Source organism: Calonectris borealis, chromosome 6 (assembly GCF_964195595.1).
Source record: "Calonectris borealis chromosome 6, bCalBor7.hap1.2, whole genome shotgun sequence".
NCBI classification, from domain to species: Eukaryota; Metazoa; Chordata; class Aves; order Procellariiformes; family Procellariidae; genus Calonectris; species Calonectris borealis.
Genome location: NC_134317.1, coordinates 38,408,472 through 38,426,414, shown reverse-complemented (window position 1 = coordinate 38,426,414; position 17,943 = coordinate 38,408,472). Strand labels below are relative to the sequence as shown.

Here is a 17,943-nt window from a genome sequence, read left to right as displayed (position 1 = left end):
GTGTTGCTGGCTCCAGAGGAAGAATTCCTTCTCTACCTTTTTCCCCAACAAACTTGGTTCAACAGGCTTATTACGGTTTGTGTAGTGCATGGACACAGGTTGCCTTGAGGACTATGCTTGATGTTCTCTGCCTTCCACAAGCAGGCTGAACCCTAAATAGCTTTGTAGTAGCTCAGCTGAAACCAGAAATAATAGAAATACGACAAGCAAGAACAAAGCAAGGACACCCTCCCACCCCCACCCAAAACCCTCTCAAACCGCTCCAAAACCCAATCAATACGTGGATGAGTCCACATAATTCTTCCCCAATTTCCCTGTTCTTGGTTTGGTTCTGAGCTTGCTCAGAGTCCTTGCAGGAAGGGTAGTTAAAAAGGTATCATCTCGGACATTTGTGTCCCAGACAGCACAGCACAATCATGTAAGGGCTCCCACAGAAACTACTGAGTCTAAAACATTCACGACGAAATCTAATCCGATTTAATCCAATCTAATCAGAAGTAGCTTCTTGCAGAGATACTGCACTCGCTGTTTGTCAGAGATTACCTATTTTCTAGGCCTAGTTCAGTAACACCTCAGTGGAAAGCTGACAGGGATCCGAGGTAAACAGTCAAATACAACTGCTTTGTACTTAAAAAGATCAAAGACACAAAATAGGTTATTTCTTAAACTTGAGTTTTTCAAGAGTCAGTCTTGAAAATAGGCATTATTTTTCCACAAAAGGCTACATTACAATAAAAATCTTAATTAAAATCAAGACATTTGAACGTATTAGATTATAAATACTACAGAATAGAACTCAAAGTCTCGCATTCGACCTAACTTCTTTATGAACAAACCTACTCGTTACGGTACTAAATTATCAATTTAAAAACAGTTCCATGGTTATAACACAAAATGCGTAATTAGGAAAAATATAGATGTACTGTCTTACTTCCTTAGGACAATTTTATTCCAGTACTTTTTTCCTCTGGACAGAGGAAGCTATTGTAACTGAGCACACAACAGCTCTTTCATAATAGAAAAAGTTACCAGCATGCACCGAAGTTGCATCAAGAACAGGGGCTCTATACAATGTCCAGAGCCTGTTGAGAAACACATAGCTTTTATACGCTGTGGATTAAAGAGCACAACCATCTGGTCAGCTTTCAGGCTAAATGAGCCAATGCTATCCTGCATGCCAATTTGCGCGATTGATAAAAAAAGGCCTATTATACATCTGTCTCAGTAATGCCTGATGTTACGGTTTTAGCAACACTCTCCTGTTTTATCATTATTTCAAGTTTTATACTTTATACTTTACAATACACTTATTTCTATGGGTACAACTGGCATCGCTACGTACTATATAAATGCTTTTCTCGCTTTATTATGTAAAATTAAGATTTAAAGGATAATGGCACTAAAGTGACACTTTTTACATTGTTTTTAATTCCTTCTTCCAACTTTTTACAAGATTCACTATCGCAGAAGCCAAAAGGTGAAGGATTAAAAGAAGTCTTCACATAAAAGCTCTAAGGATTGATATTTAATGAACTGTGAGATGTAAATCAATGCACAACAGCACAGTTTAAGCTTAAAATACTAGGATAACATTTATATTAAAAATAATTCACCTACAGATAATACAGTCTAGTGTTTATTGTATGTTATGGAAGGTACACTTGAATTTCAAAAATTTAAAACATATAAAAAGTGGTTAAGGGCTAACATTTTATCAACATGTGATAAATGTGTAAGAATGTTTATTATACAGCAGGGTACAATGGTAGTGTTAATGCCAACAGGGCACCACAGAAGTTAGTTTAAAAAAAATTTCCACTATGCTTTATACAAACAACACCACTTGCTGTTGTTTAAGAGTATTGGGAGAGGATCGCTGTCTGAAGGATAAGCAGTCCTATAACGTTTTTAATGTTAGATAGTGTCATAGTATGTAGATTGGTGAATGTTTCAAAATAAAACTAGAAATGCTGTAATTACTTCACAGAAATGCACATCCAATATTTGTTTTCAATAAGAACAATAGGTACAAGATTATAACTCTCCCTATATGAAATAATTTACACACAGATGAAAGCTACACTATCTAAAATAATCACTAAATACATTTTTCTTCTGGGAAATAAACAAGCAATTTGTTTTGCATGATCAATATTAAAAAACATATAGCAGAAGTAGTATTTTTTAAACATAACTGATGCTCTAAAGTTAAAAAAAAAAAAAAAAAAAGGAAGAAATGAGAAAAAAGATTTTCCATGAATGTGCAACCTAAAATCAACCAAGCTTATATTGTAGTACAACCATATTAAGAAACCACTGATCAGAAATACAACTTTATGGAAAAAGTCTATAATCCACAAAACTGTTCATCAGGCCATAAAGTAAAATAGCTCCACAGTTTACAGATAAAACTGAGGCCACATAGATGCGTGCTATGTCTTATCTCCAGTAAGTAGATACTTAGGCAGAGGATGTGACACTTTGTTTGTAGACAGCATGGTATGCATTTCTCAGCAAGACGTACGGGAAACAAGACTCCAAGAGATCCATTGTCAGGAACGGAGACTCCTGCACGATCTGAAAAATACCAGAAACACAAGGTTTTGCAGAACACCTTCTACTGCCCGCTGTTGATAATCTATTTCATGTAGATACTTCTGGTCTGCACCACAACACCACTCACGTATTTCATAGCAAAAATAAATAATACAAAGTTTAAACGCTGGGGAGAAACACATCGCTATAAACTCACGGCTTCTCAAAGCTAGTCGTTTAGCTTTCCTACATATATAGTTATATAGCACTCCTGCCATTTCCAGAAGATACAGAATACTGAAAGGAAAACCTCTGAGCAGAGAGGATTTTCTCCCACACACTCTGAACAGTGCTTCTTTAATGTGAAATTTCATTTTAATATTGTATGTACTGAGTGAACAATGAAAGTGATCTGAACAATGTGATACAATGTTCTAGGCAACAAAGGACGATGGTAAAAATGTGTGCATGTGTTGGGGGAAGGAAAAAAATTAATTCCTGACATTAGAATGCCAGGAAGAGTGACATAAAAGATGATTTCCACTGATTCATGAGCTACAACACCCAAGGTGACACCCGAAAACCCCTTATGGAACGATGCAATGCGGAGCCCATTCCTTAAGTTAGTAACACAAAACAGACAAATGCTTACCATGTCTAGCAGTAGGTAAACAGATTCTCTGTTCCTTGTAGTAGTTTTGTCCGTCTCCTGGCCAATCTTCAGTAGACTAGACGATGCAAGCTACAGAAAATGAGTATTTCAAAGCAATAAATAAAACAATGCATTGATCAGCTTCTGCTGTTTTGTTACACACACACAAAACCTTTCTAAAAGAATCAATATCCTAGCCAACCGACACTGCGTTGTACTAATAACTACAAAGGAAAGTAAGTAATCCTGAGCACACCGAGCAATGGCGGTGTGCCTAAACCACATGTTTACCAGAAATGGATTTTAACTTAAAATATTAACTTTGTTCAAGAGGAATATTGATTTAGATTTTAAATTCAATTTGTAATATAAAGTGAATATGCATACTTCAAAAGAAACTTAGCACATACTCATCAGTATTAAATAACCCAGTAAGTTTTTTCCGTATTTAATTAACTTTGACAGGAAAGCAGATCATCTCCAGCAGCACATTTTCTTCTTGAGAGAAATGTTTTTCTTTCAGACTAACAATAAGTGATATACAAAAGGTGTTAGAAAAGAAAGATTAACAAAATATCTGAACCACCAAGTCATGGTCTGTGCAGTAAAAGCAGTGGTCTGAAACCAGTTCCTAAACACTGGAAAAATGCAAACCTCATACCAAAAGTGTTTTTATCACATGAAACTATACTGGTTTCCTTCACTTGTCAAATGTGTGCAACTTGACACAACCATTTCTCTTTCATCTTTTACAGCCAGCAGTTGCATTAGACAAGGTCAATGGCCAAACGTTTTTTCTGTTTTACAAAATGCAATGAACTTCCAGAAGTGAAAGATCCTTTTAAGAAAAAAAAAAAAAGAAAAACTGTTTCTGTGGACTTCTAGTTACAGAAAGTTACCATTATCCCACCCCCATAAGTGTGTAAGGCACCTAAAATAAGGGGGGGGAGGGGATATTTTTTCACATTTAAAGGCCAAATAGCAAAAATCAAGAATCACTCAAAAACAGTAATAATTTTTAGAAATTAAAGTAAAGCTGCCATTTTAGCCTTTAGCTTCCCTTCAAGTATTGACTAATTAAGAACCACTTTAAAAATTCTATTTCTACTCGAGCAGCACACCAAAATGTATTTAAAATGCATCACCGCCACGTAAGGGCTTTTGATTTTCTTCTAAGCATCATTAAGGATTTCAGAAGCTTTGATCTTCAACCTACTCCGAAGCATAAAAATTCCTCTTCCCAAATACCCCTGTAACATACCGCTATCAGACAGTTACTGTTTAAGAAGGGCAGGCATGTCAAAAAGTAAAACTCAAAAGCCACTCTGGAGTTACTTTCTTTGAAAAGGTAAAATAAACTAAGAGTCCAACACATCGTGGGAAAGTCTGCTAGACAGAATCTTGACTTTATATGCATTGCACATTTCTTTTTCCAGTCATGGGCCACACAATATAAGAGATGCTATGTGCTAAAACACTAAGAATTTTACTGAAAAAAAATTATGACACTTGTACTGATTTACTACTGTTACTTTCCAACATCACACACCGCTGACTATTGCTAAAGGACTACTACTAAATTTAACCTACATGTAGACTTGTATTAAAAATATGCTTTTCTCTCTTATGCACCAAAACCAGATTTATATGAAATCAATTGCGTTGCATCCCAAATATTAATTTTCTACCTGAATTTGAAAATACTTCCTGAATTCAACAGCTATTTTTCTTGTTAAGATACGAATTTTAACCTGTTGCTAGACTTCAAAAAGTAACTTACCCACACCTGATTTTCTCCTAATCAAAATCAACATTGTAATACAATAACTTTAGTTTCTCTGTAATCTACAACTACAGGAAAATAAGTAACGTTACGAGCATTATGAAGCAATATTGCTATTGGAAAAAGTGTTGGTTAATCAATACTCATCCATACTAATCTAAATCTTTATAGTATGCCCTTGTGATTAAGATTACTCATGGCTGATTGTGACTGTAAAGGTAACACTTGCAATGACAAACACATTCATAATTTCATGACAGCACTGTGCGAGCTAAACTATGTATCAAACGGATTGAGGGGCATTAGGGGATGAGAGTTCCCCTCTTTTTAGAGGGGCTAACTCTAGAAATGAAGTTATACGTACGGCCAAAAATTCTTTAAGACGGTCTTCAATGCTTCCTTTGTGGATGGTAAATAAAGCTGCGGCAATCTGGTTGATAGCTTTTGCCAAGCAATGAATGTTGTTGCAATGCCCTAAACAAAAACATATACAAATTACCTCAGCGTCATGTTTGAAAACCACAGTATTCTGTGGAAAACATCACCAAAGAGTAAATAGACTTGTCACAATGAAACATCAACTTTTAGCATCTTACACAATGGGAGCAAAGTACTTTTCCACACTGAACGTGGTATCAGGAAAGCCACCAGAAGTACAGATCTCCCTTCGGAATGCTGTAATGGTCACAACAACCTGACAAAGATCCCTGTGGCTTTCAGAAATAAGGACAAAGAATATACTGGAAGTTTATTTGGTTTCTACAAAACTTGAGAGTATTCCCACTTGACTAGGCTAAAAAGACATGCGCAAGCAGGATTTTTTCAAGCTAATTGGCTGTTTTTCTCCCCTCTGTGTAAATGAACAAGTCATCATGCCCAGACAATATTCACCCAAGAGATCTACAGGAACTCAAGAACAAAACTGTCAAATTGCTAATTGCTGTACATAACATCTTGCCTAAAATTCACCCAGGCTTCAGAGGCCTGGGAGGTGATTAAATGACACCAGTTTTCAAAGAGAACTGCTCCTCAGTAAGCCTGATATTTCATCTAGGCAAATTAAGTTAAATCTACCACTCTAAAACAAAACTAATAGACACCTGGGCAAATATCTTGGGAAAGTGCTACCATATGAAAAGGAGGTGATCTTTGAAGGAGTTAGCAAGCATTCAAGCATGCAAACACTGCTGATTCTTACCAATTTTTTTTGACCATTGCTGAGCACCGAGCTCATTTTTTCATTCACTCATTTACCATAACTCCAAGGTCATGCCTGAATAGCAAGGTCAGCTAGATCCCATCACTCCACATGAGAAAAACTAATTTTTTCCCCCATGCATATCACTATTCTTACTTAAAATGAATTTTATCTGTCATTTTATTACCCAATTTACTCAGTCATGATATCTATCCGCAACTCTTTACTCCTTTAATACCCTCCATAGCTTTACATGATAGGAAAATTTTCTCACCTCACTCTTCAACCCCCCCTTCCGGGTGGTCTATGAATATGCTGACTAGTAGGTCCCAGCAAAGATCCCTGTGGATCTCCACCAGCAGGCTCCCTCGAGCTGATACTCTTACTCCATCTCCTATTTTTTAATTAAATATTGCTGTGTGAATACGCTAGTCCAAAAAAAGAATAGATCACCACTTCCCTTGAACATCAGTCAAGAACATTTGTTCTGCTTAAGTCTGCTGATTTAAGTCTACATTTGGTTTTGAAGTGGCTTGGTTTTTTGAAGTGACTTTATTTTTGTGTCTCGGAGACTGTAGAAAAAGCATCAGCAAGGGAATTCAACTGAGGAATTGCTGTCTTCCAACCTGCGACAGGTTTCAAGTATTTAGAAAAGGCTATGTCTCTTGCAGACTAGCATTGTATTCTAGGCCCTAGACAACAAAGTACTCCTCTAGCCTGATATTTGACTAGCAGTTCAGATTTCTTAATGGGGACAGAAGTACAGGCCTGATCGAGTCTGAGCCTTTATCTGGAGCCAGTGGAAGAAACAGGCTTGATCTTGAAGTAGAGACAACACAGACATTGCTAAACTGTCCAAGAACTGTCTGTATTTGGGAGGTATGTCTTGCCAGATTAAAAAGCTGAAACTCCCTCAAATCTGTGACTTCTTGATGGATAAATTCAGGATTTGCCCAGGGAATTTACTTCATAAAAAGCAGTATTTATTAAGTTCTCATTCTGGAAATAGCATCTATATTAAGTGTCTAAAGCCAGATGTTCTACAATAAGGGCAGAACACAAGAAAAAGTAGTATTATGCAAGGAAGGCAGGACTGACAAGGTCTATTCTGTTTGTTTAGTTATTTTTGCAGGGTGAACATATTTTATGTATTCCTTTTGCCAGACTCTTTTCCTCTCAATAAAAAAGAGCCCACTCAGTAAAGAATTACATAATACAGAGGCCACATCTCATAAAATCAGTAGCAACTCCTAATATGGGCTTATTTGAGTTCTAGATGTAACTTCTCTTCAGTTACAGTTTTATGAGATCTTATTAACCGTACTTTCTTTAAGAACTGACTTCGAAACAAGGCTTTGCCTGACTTCATCTTTAGAGTTACTGAATGAAATCACAGAAACTGGAATATTTAAGCTACATGATATAAAACAGGCAGAAGGTAAGAATTATCTGTTGTTTCAGCCTGCTAAGAACCTGAGGACTAAGAGGGTCCTTAGAAGAGAGGGGAGTTTGAGGAAGGCAAACCTGCATGAGCTCTAACCTGCTGGAGAACCTCTAGCTAGCCTGACTCATGTTCTTAGAAATAAATTTGCAGAGGGGTCAATGTGAAAACACCGTTAAAAAACTTTTAGTACTGTCCCCCTGTAGGATAAGTTTTGAGACTCTACATTAGGTAAGACGCTTTCGAAGGAGACACTGGTAGCACAAAGTGCTTCCAGAAGGTTTCTTTTGCGAAACGATAAAAAAGAAATACTTAAGAGATGTGGTCTTAAACACACATACGCAAGTTCATTTGGACTGAGTTAGGAGAATCAACCTGACTGTCCTTCAACAAGAAAGTTTCTACCCGTGCCCCTCACCAACCACATCTGATATTCCCTGCTCTTGCCTATATTCTGAGATTTTCATTCAGCCATCATGACTTTGAAAAAGCTCGCAAAAAGCGGTAGAAATACTGTGAGTGCAGATAACATGAAACAACTCTGCGGGTTACAGATTGTTCTCCCTATTCATCAGAAAAGGCTGTTAACTTTAAAATTTGTAACTTTTCAAATCAATGTTCAAGTTCTACTCATTGCATCAGAGATTTATCCAACTTTTTCACAATTGGCAAAAGGTTACACTATCTGTTTAAAATGAAACTAGAGTTAACAAATCCCTAATCTCTCAAAATTGAAGAAAACATTAATTAACCCCATTTAAAACAACAATCTTGGGTCTCTCAAAAAATGTGATTTGCATACTACACTAAGTGATGCAGAAGGCCTTCAGAATTTTTGGTTTTTTCCTGGCACTTTAAATTTTCAGAAGTCAGTTTAGACATTCTTTGTGAGTTAAGTTTTGACCGGATTAAAAAGAATGCAACTTTAAAAAAAAAAAAAAAGAAAAAGAAAAAACACGCTGTACCCAGTAAATGGATGCAGAATAAACATGCTCTTTTGTGAGCCATGCTACACATCACAAAGGAAATAGCTTGAACAGCTGAAAGCTGACTTTTGTATCTGTTGGAACAGTTCTGTCAGTCATTTTTTTTTCAGCTTTTTTGTCTGAAAGAGAACTTTATTTTTTGTGGATTACATGCAAAGAATTTCCTTGAGGCAAAGATTTTTATTTTTTTTTAAATAAGAAAGTTGAACTACTGCGTAGGATCTAATTCTGTTCACAGCTTACACCTTCCAGATTCTGTTTTCAAAATTTTATGCTCAGTAATATGAACAGCATATTAAATATAGAAAAGACACCTTGTATGAGTGGCCCAAAGCCAATGTAAAGATTACTAAAACATCTATACTATTATATAAAAGTCTCACACTAATTAATGTAGAATGTATGCTCTAGCAATTCCACATATTAGGACGAGATTGCCCCCTACAGTATCTGAACTGTTCTTAAAATCTCAAGTAGGAGACTCATTTTTCATAGAAAGTTCTCTCAAACAAGAGTTAAGTAAATGCTTTTTAAAGTAACATTCAGAAGAACTTTCCTGGATTAGGGATAACCGATTTTTAAATTTTGTTCGCTACAAAATGTAAGTAAATATTTAAACAAATGTATTCAAGAAACTACCAGGATTATTATGAAGAAAGCGTTCACAGCAAGTATTTGCTGACTCTACATTACCTTCAATGGCGGGGCTATACTGAGACATCACATTACTAGCCAAAGTCGGCAAAGAGACTGCCACGAAGACCATGAGAAGGCAAGCGATTTTATATTCTTCTTCTGGACTAATGTTTTCTAAAAACAAAACCAATAAAGTTCTTAATTAAAAAAGTCATCTTAAAACATTTCCTTTCAACTGTAGGTAGCTTACAATGTAAAATGTTGGACCAAACTGAAATTTAAACCCAACAACAACAAACTCACTGTTTGTGTTGTGAAAGGAGGAATATTATGTCAGTCTTGCCGAAAGACACAGGATGGAGTTTCAAAATGTCCAGTTTGTTATCTACAAGAACAAAGGCAAGCTGCTGCTGCTCTATCACTTCTAACCATTTAGTTACTAAGACTTTAATCTGCTGAGCGGAATATATTTTTACATGCTGATGTAAATCCAGTTACTGCTCTGAGGTGAGGAGAGCTTCTCTTGCACTCTCCCTTCTGTAAATGCGCAGAAAGTGATGTGCACTCACCTCAATTCACACTAAACCCTTGCGTTTTCAAAAACAGCAGCATCACCACACATTAGCGTAAGATTAGTTTAAAAAAGTCAACAGTTGGCGAAATACAGTACTTATATGTGTGCAAACCGAATTACTAAAAGCAAAATACTTCAAACTGAAAGTCAAGAATCAAAATACAAGATCATAACCAATCATGAAAATATAAATTCGCTGTCTTGTTCACCCAGCTTAAACATTTCACAGCTGCACCACAATGAAAATAGTCTATTTAAAATGCCACTTCAGATACTACCTATCTTCCAAAGATATACCTAAGTATATAATACATATATATAAAGCAAACGTGTGGGGTTTTGGGGTTTTTAAGGTCTACAAAGAAATTGTGCTTGACAGTTAAGTTTGAATATTAAAATGTCCCTTGGAATTAGCTGTATTTTCCCCTCCCAAAAGAACTACTATTAAAGCAAGAAAAAACATTTAAAATATTCATGATCTGATTATAACATTAACTATCCATTACACACAGGGGAAAAAAGCAATAAAGTGCTCAGTAAAGAAGATAGGGAAAAAAGCTGAAGACTGTCAAAAAGCACTTAAGAGTCTTAATTCATGCCTTCAAACCTGCCAGAGTAAATAAAACTGAAAAGCTTAGACAGTGGTGCTTTAAAGCGAATAAGAGGAAGCACTACACATGTTAGAACATTAACATGTTTATTTTACCATGTTTCCCCTTGTAAGCTCCGTGTTAACACTTGTATAACACACCGGTAATGCAATGTTGTGAAATTCATGAAGTGCATTCAGCTCCTACGTGACACAGATTTGTTACAGATCTGTACAACAGAAGTGATCATGTCCGTAGTTGTTCACAAGAGTCCTATTTTCATTGTCCTTAAATTACAGCAGTTTTCACCATTAGCTATTAAACTCCTTCAACATCTATTCGTTATTCTTTTCTAGGTCAACAAGTTAATTCATATGTGGTTGAAAAGATTCTCAAGCTAACACATCAGTAGGCAGCAGGCACAAATAATTCATGTTCTTATGCCATTTATGAAGTTCATCAAAGTAATACAAAGGACCCAAGATACAAAAGTCTCCTCCTAGCACTTTGAACACTTTCATGCCTGGGTGCATTTCTTTTTTTGCTCCCTCTATTTTATTGGGGTTTTTAAATTTTTTTTTTAAACACATTTTTGAAGTTGTAACTTCTTACCTGATTTTTGGGAAGACAGTGCTACGACCAAGGCAGGATCAATCTCACAAGGCAATCCAGCAGCTGATGACAGTTCATATACATTCATTGCCACCTGAGGACCAGAAGAAAGGCAATTACAAAAATGACAACACTAATGCTTTTTGTGTAAACGTGATGAAGCACAGTTTTGCTGTCATTTTTAAAATGTTCGTATTAAGAGTCTGAGGCACTAAGGAATTTCAAAGGCTTGGCTAAAACAAGATAGAGAGACTCTAGGTTTTTGTTTGTTTCTAACCTGCATTGAACAGCTGGGTCAGTACTTCGTGTGCTAAATTAGAATGTCTTTTTGACAAGCCAAACAAAGCAAACATCCTGACTTCCAATTAGCTGTTTCTACATCTCGCTTTACTGTTCAAAAGAAACTAACAGATTTTCTCTACCAGATCTAAAGTATCAGCTAACATCTGCAAATACAGCATTTTTAGACAAAAGCCAAAAGTCACAATCTGGTGAAATATTAGAGTAAGGCAGAAAAGAAATCTTACAACAGTCAAATTTGATACAGATTCAGTGTCCGGTGATTCCAAGCGCCAAGAATTAGACTCTAAGTGGCCCTAACACTTGGAGGAACTAAGAACATCTTGAAATGTATTCCATTTTCCAGCCTGTCCCAGGCTGCCACTAACACACTTTCAACACAGTTGTTCTCTCTTTGGACAAAGTATCTGAAGCTGTAGTTCAGATGAATCTCTGCAAAAGCAGATTTATACCAAATACAAAGGACTATGGGAAATGCTAGCAATGTGTGTTAGTGCCATTAACATTTGAGAAGTTTTACCCTTTGCCCATAAATTCTCACATATAGTTTGTCAGCTGCACGTAGTGGATATCGTGCAGATTATCCTTATCCATGTGCTCCAGCCTGGCTACCCGAGGGTAAGTTCCGTTTTGAATTTTGTTTGCACAGTGCTGTAGTAAGATTACATGAAGAAGCTGCTGAATCTTGTAAATGTTTAATTAAGATCCTATGGGAATTGTTGTAACAATTTGATAAACTGATTTTTAGAACAAGAAAGGAACGGATGGTCATGAACCAGTAGGCATGAACTTGAGATAAATGAAGTGTCTTTCAAACTGTAAAAATTGTGCCAGGTTCCTCAAAGATCATGTCCTAAGTTAACCTATCCTAATAACAACATGAAAACCACACCTCCACTGCTGAAATCTCTCCCGACCACATTAATCCCCTTACCCACTGAACACGCGTCGTTGATGTTGAGAACGACAAGGCAAAATGGTAATGAGAAAATTATAATAACCAATCTGTTTGTAGAATGGGTGGTAGTTAGTCGATTTTAAGATATAAATAAGGACTTGTTTTGTATTTTGGTGTGCTAGCTTTGTGGAGTTACCACCCAGCACCCATCTCTGTGCTGACAGGAAAGAAACAAGTATCTCGGCTCTGTGTGTGGGATTGGCTTACTGCACACCGGGTAACGAACCCCGCTTGAGGAACAACAATATGGTATTAGCTTGAGTACAGACCTGCATTAAAAAAATTACAGAGCATTGGGACGGGAGCTGTTTCGCAACAAACTGGTTACGGCGCAACAGTGGAACAAATGCAAGCCTGTTTCTAAAAGCCTGTATAGACATCCTAACAATTTAATATTAAAAAAAAAAACAAACCAAATAAAAGGAGAACAAATCCCCATTTTGCCAGTCACCCCAAATCATAAGTTTCAGGGATACTAAAATAAAAATAACATTTCATAATAAGTATTTATTTCATCAACAGCTTTAAAGCTATTTATGCTTTGCTTGGTACATTCAGTACATAGGAAATTACTATGTTATTACGTCCTAAAATATGCCCAGTTGGACAATTGTCCCAACCCACTGTAAAGATCTGCCTGTTGACATGCCTTTATTTAAGAAAAAGTAGTCTGCCTTATTGTCCCAAAAGAAGCCTTTGCTGCCTACAATTGCACTGCTGTATGTGATAAGGCCAGGAGAAAGCTCAGACAATGAGCTGCTGATTGTCCACAGGGCGTAATTGTCATCAGGCTCATGGCACAGCTCTGGCCCTTCCAGGCTGTTTTCGGGATAAAGCTCTGGCAGAGCTGCAGGGTAGCACACGCCAGAGTTCCCAGTAGGCACTATGGACAAGACTACACAGGTTTGGCTCCATCTCCATGCACAGTCCTCCAACGTTATCCAGGCAAGCTATGTACTCTCAAACAAGCCTACACATGGCATCACGCCACACCACAAAACGTGACATCTACGGTTGGTATCATGCGAACGCCAGCACGGTGGACTGTACCACAGCACTTGGAATTTATTTCAGACACTTTGAACTAGAAAAACACACATACAAAATAGGTATATTTAAGAATCACAGTGGAACTCCAGCAGGCCTAAAGAAGGCCAACAGCCAAATATTATGTGAAGCAAAGGCAACTAGGTGGTGCTACGTGGCACGAGCCAGAGAACAGTCTTCAGCATAGTTTTATTTAGCAATAGATAGCTTTTTTTGCCATCCAATGATTCCAGCGACTCCAAATTACTCCAGTGACTTCCAGAAGAGAAGCAGCAAGTACTAGGCTTTCTTCTATCTGCTGACACAAATGAGTTCAGCGATGTCTTTAGCGATCCATTGCGATGTTTAAAATGATCTGTTATCATCAGCTTAAAAATATCAATGGTAAAATACCATCTTCAATGATTACTGTTGCAGCCTTTGTCCTACCCTATTTTTCAGGACCCCTTTGATACCAGAGGCTGTAAGATGCTTTCTGAAAAGATCAGGCAAAGTAAGCAGCGAACTTCCCTCCTCATCTCTTCTGCATGCTGATTCCTCAAGTTCAATAACAGAACATGATGCTTTGGTGATCAATGATTTTTTTTGTAACTATAGGTGAGAATTTTAGAAAGGCTTTTCTTCAGAAGTGCAAAGGCAACTTGCATCATTTTGATATAATTTTTATCATGAGCTAGTATCCTTGAAGGTAATTTTCCATAGCATTTTCACAGAATTCCTCTATTGTATGAATTTCAATGTTTTCTGGAACATCAAACATTCATGGCTGGTTTATCAGCATTGCAAGTTTCAGAGAGCATGTGATTATATTTTGGAGTGAAATAGCATATGTGTGAAATTTCAGTAACTTCTCATATTCTTCGTGCAAGCTCTGACTCATTTTCAGACCAACTGCTAAACCATGTCTTCTGAAATCATGAGGCCCACCATAATGGACTCTGAACTGTTCTTGTAATGTACTTTTAAAAAGGAGAAGGATTTTTTTTAACTTAGTGAATCTTCATACAAAACAGAACTTAAGTTTCTTTCCTCAAGAGTAAATGGCAAAATGTAAACTTCAAGTTCAGGAATAACAACATATTCCAGCCCTCAAAAACCATACTTTGCTCAAGAGCAGATTTCTGAAAATTGTTTCTGTAAAAGTGAATCAACAGTTGCGCAATGTATATCCCACTACACATTTTGTGCAAATCAAATTGCCACAATACCATCAAGAAGCTTGCAAACCTTCATAAGCTCCAAGCTGCAATGAGAGATTAAAAAAACAGCTAGGCTGCCGCTACTGTGCATATGTGTCCAGAAGCCACGGGATGTACTGACAAGGGTTTTTGGATGGAAACATACTACCATTCAGAAGCAAGGCACCTTACTTAAGCTGCTAACTTTTTTCAAGCATTTCAGACCGTGGGTTCACAAGAATTTTCAATTTAAGGTCAGAATCAGACTTGTAGCTATTACACGCATAGAGCTCCAACCCTGCACACAGAGTCCTTGAAACATTAGTTTTACCAGTTATACTGCTCACACTATGAAGCAGCTCAGTATTCTTCCCTTTATCACTTAGTCATGTTTTAACACCGGATAAATTTTGTTCTTACTTCTTTCCATGAAAGTTCTCAAATGTGATCACTGGCAGATAGAGACTTGCGCTTACCCTATCAGTTGTTTCTTTCATTTTTTTTTTTCCCGCAGAACATTAGGAGGCTGCAGATGCACAACTACTTAGCTCTTTGGAAAAAAAAGGATGTTCTTTGTTTCTGGATTTTTCACACTAGGCACGCGAGTCTTGCCCCTCACATATTTTCAGTAAACTCCAAAAATGACTCCATCACCCTTTGGGCCAAACATTACCTTCATGTCAGTCTCTCTTGGAATGTGATCTTTAAAGTCCTCAATGGAACTTACAAGGAAAGGAATGTGGTAGGACAAGACCTAAGAGACACAAACACATACAGAATGAGAAAAAGTACTTCCCATGTTAACGATCAATTAGACACTACCATTATTTTACTGGACTTATTAGCTTTTTTAAAATGAGTTTTTATTTTATGCATATGAATTTGTTTGCAGATGTAAGACATTAAAGCCTCATAAACTCAAAATCAAGCTGTTTGCAAACAAAGTGAAATGAAAGCTTTTAAAATGTAATAAACACAGAAAACATTGAGAGGCATGCTGAAATTAAAACCTGTATGTTTTAATGTAACATTTCTCTGAACACTACTCAAAAAGTAGACACATCCCCCGCCCAACTTGCAATTCAAAGTTCAGTTATGACTGAGTATTGCCATTTTACCCACATGCCAACCTTTTAAGAGGTAGCATTTCTAAATACTGAAGCTTCAAATACCTTATCATTCCACTAAATTAAATACAATAAAAATTATTCGGAAGATATTCAGTTATTTCTTACATCTCTAAGTGCTTCCTGTGCCAACGACCGAAAAGACAAGATAACACCAATAATCGTCATTCTCTTCAAAACACTGTCAACAGCTGAAGAGAAACGAGAACAATAATGAACAAGAACCTGTTGATGTTTACAAGCTCAATTCTTGAAAAATGAGAAAGAAAACATTTAACAAAATACTGAAAAATGCAAGGTACTGAAACAATGGCATTCCTTAAAAGAGCCAAAATAAACAGTGCTTGAGCAGGTTTTTATAGCTGAGTTCGCAATGGGATTTTCAGTAGAACACGTATCCTGTTAACCACTTCATGGAATGAACCCCATTACACACAGCTGACAATATTGGATGCTAACACTAGTTCTGTGTTTTCCTGAGGCCAAAAATGTGTCTCTACAATTATTATTTTTGTTAAAAATAATTACTTATGTTAATTGCATGTAAAAATCCTTCCAAAGAATGCAATAACTTACACTGTGATGGAATCAAATCAGAAACGTGTGTCAAAAAAGTCTGTGTTTTCTTTTCTATGACTATGCACCCAGTTGTTATAGCTATGTGTAATCATCCCTGAAGAGAAAAGACGCTCAAAGCTCATCACTACTATAGCGCCCATGCACTAATTAACACTGAAATCTCATTTTGTCTGTACATAAGACGACTGGAAAATTTTGAAAAGCAGCATCAGTTTATATGAGCTCACATACATTTTGCTACTTCTGTATACTTAATAGAGAGAAATTAATTTTTCTCATTTTCTTTACAAAGACAAAGATAAAAAACAATTCTATATCCTTAGTAGGACCTTGCTAGTTACCCACATGATAATCTTTTAAAGAGTGCTGCCATCTGGTCTGGCTTGTCGAAGCTGGTCCTCATTTGTGTTAGAACTTCAACGTTCTCCACCACAAGCTTCTAAAAAGAAGCAAGGATTCAGGTCAGCTATAGATTTCAGCATGTTAACAGGATAAATGCGTGGTTTAGGATATTTCAATCTGGCAGAGAGGCAAATAAACTCATGGAATACAGATGTACCCACTATGTTCTTAATGGGACTACAATATCAGTATTATCATCAGGCACTACTCTACACAAAAGCAAGCTCTGAATCAAAAAGCACAGGATTAGATACCCCTTGGAACATGATTTTTATATTCAGCAATGTGTACAACTTCTTAAAACAAGGGAATAAAACAGTAAAACTAGACAATAGCTCTTCATGCTATTCAGCTTTTTATAAAAAAAGTATACCTATATCAATAAAAATGCAGATTCACAAAGTAATCCATTCTTTTGGGTTGCTCCTTTCACTAATTAATGCTGAAGTGTTAGAAATTTAATGTTGCTAAAATTGAAAAACGGAATGAAGAGTGTAAGAGTCAGATTGTTAAATCTTGGTGCAGTTTACTTGATACTTTCTTCCATTGTAACATAAAATAAAAACAAAGACATTCATTCAAGTCCCAACACCTTAGCCTGAGGGTTAAACTCAAGTGCAGTACTGTTCATATCAGTTTGACCAAAAGAAAAGAAAATGTGTGTCTGTTTCTAATTTGTAACAGCTCTCACACATGCAACTTGTAGCATTAGGGCGAATGTAATAACTTTCCTGAAATCATTCTCCAAATATGTATCAGATTTAAATTTAAATTACAGAGATTCCATAATCACATCTATAAAATGTCAGATCCAAAAAGGGTTTCTTGCTAGCTGAGGAACTTATGTTGTGCCAAGTAGGATTTTTAAACTCTCTTCAAGCAAGAAATAGGTACTTTATTCTCACAAAAAATATTTTTGCAGTTTGAATTCAAAGTACCCTATTTCAGAAATGGAAAACATGTTTATCTCTCTTTAGGTAGAGGACAACCAGCGGCTAAGAAAATTGAAATATCTTGTGTGCTTCTGAACATTAAACAAAGAAAGCATTTCACTTCTAAAGAAGACTTAATTTAGTGCTTTGTATACTAAACAGTATCAAGGTAGAAAAGAACTGAAAGACAGAGGAAGAAAACAAGATATTCTGGATTAGGGGTGGTCTTCTAAAGTGATTATTAATAGTTTTATTTTTCAAGTGGATGCATTCCATTCCCCCTTATTTAGTAGGCAGCACAAACAAAACGAGCAATGAGGAGAGAGCAGGAAAAGCTACTATTCATCAAACATGTAGGCCATTTAAACCTGGGATGTAATTTAAGATATATCATATAAAATCTCAGAGACATA

The 17,943-nt window shown here is 36.5% G+C and overlaps 1 protein-coding gene across 2 annotated transcripts in view; it reads right to left on the bottom strand.

Moving 5' to 3' along the window:
* Window positions 1-1,510: 1,510 nt before the first annotated feature.
* The window catches only part of NCKAP1 (NCK associated protein 1), a 61,645-nt gene continuing 45,212 nt past the window's right edge, over window positions 1,511-17,943 (bottom strand). For both annotated transcript variants that reach the window (XM_075153701.1, XM_075153702.1), the window contains exons 24-31: window positions 16,542-16,635; window positions 15,726-15,808; window positions 15,164-15,244; window positions 11,008-11,101; window positions 9,289-9,405; window positions 5,335-5,444; window positions 3,188-3,277; window positions 1,511-2,577 (exon numbers count right to left, since the gene is read on the bottom strand). In XM_075153701.1, coding sequence (XP_075009802.1) covers window positions 2,461-2,577; window positions 3,188-3,277; window positions 5,335-5,444; window positions 9,289-9,405; window positions 11,008-11,101; window positions 15,164-15,244; window positions 15,726-15,808; window positions 16,542-16,635 — 786 coding nt within the window. In that variant the 3' untranslated portion in view covers window positions 1,511-2,460. The remainder of the gene's footprint in view (window positions 2,578-3,187; window positions 3,278-5,334; window positions 5,445-9,288; window positions 9,406-11,007; window positions 11,102-15,163; window positions 15,245-15,725; window positions 15,809-16,541; window positions 16,636-17,943) is intronic.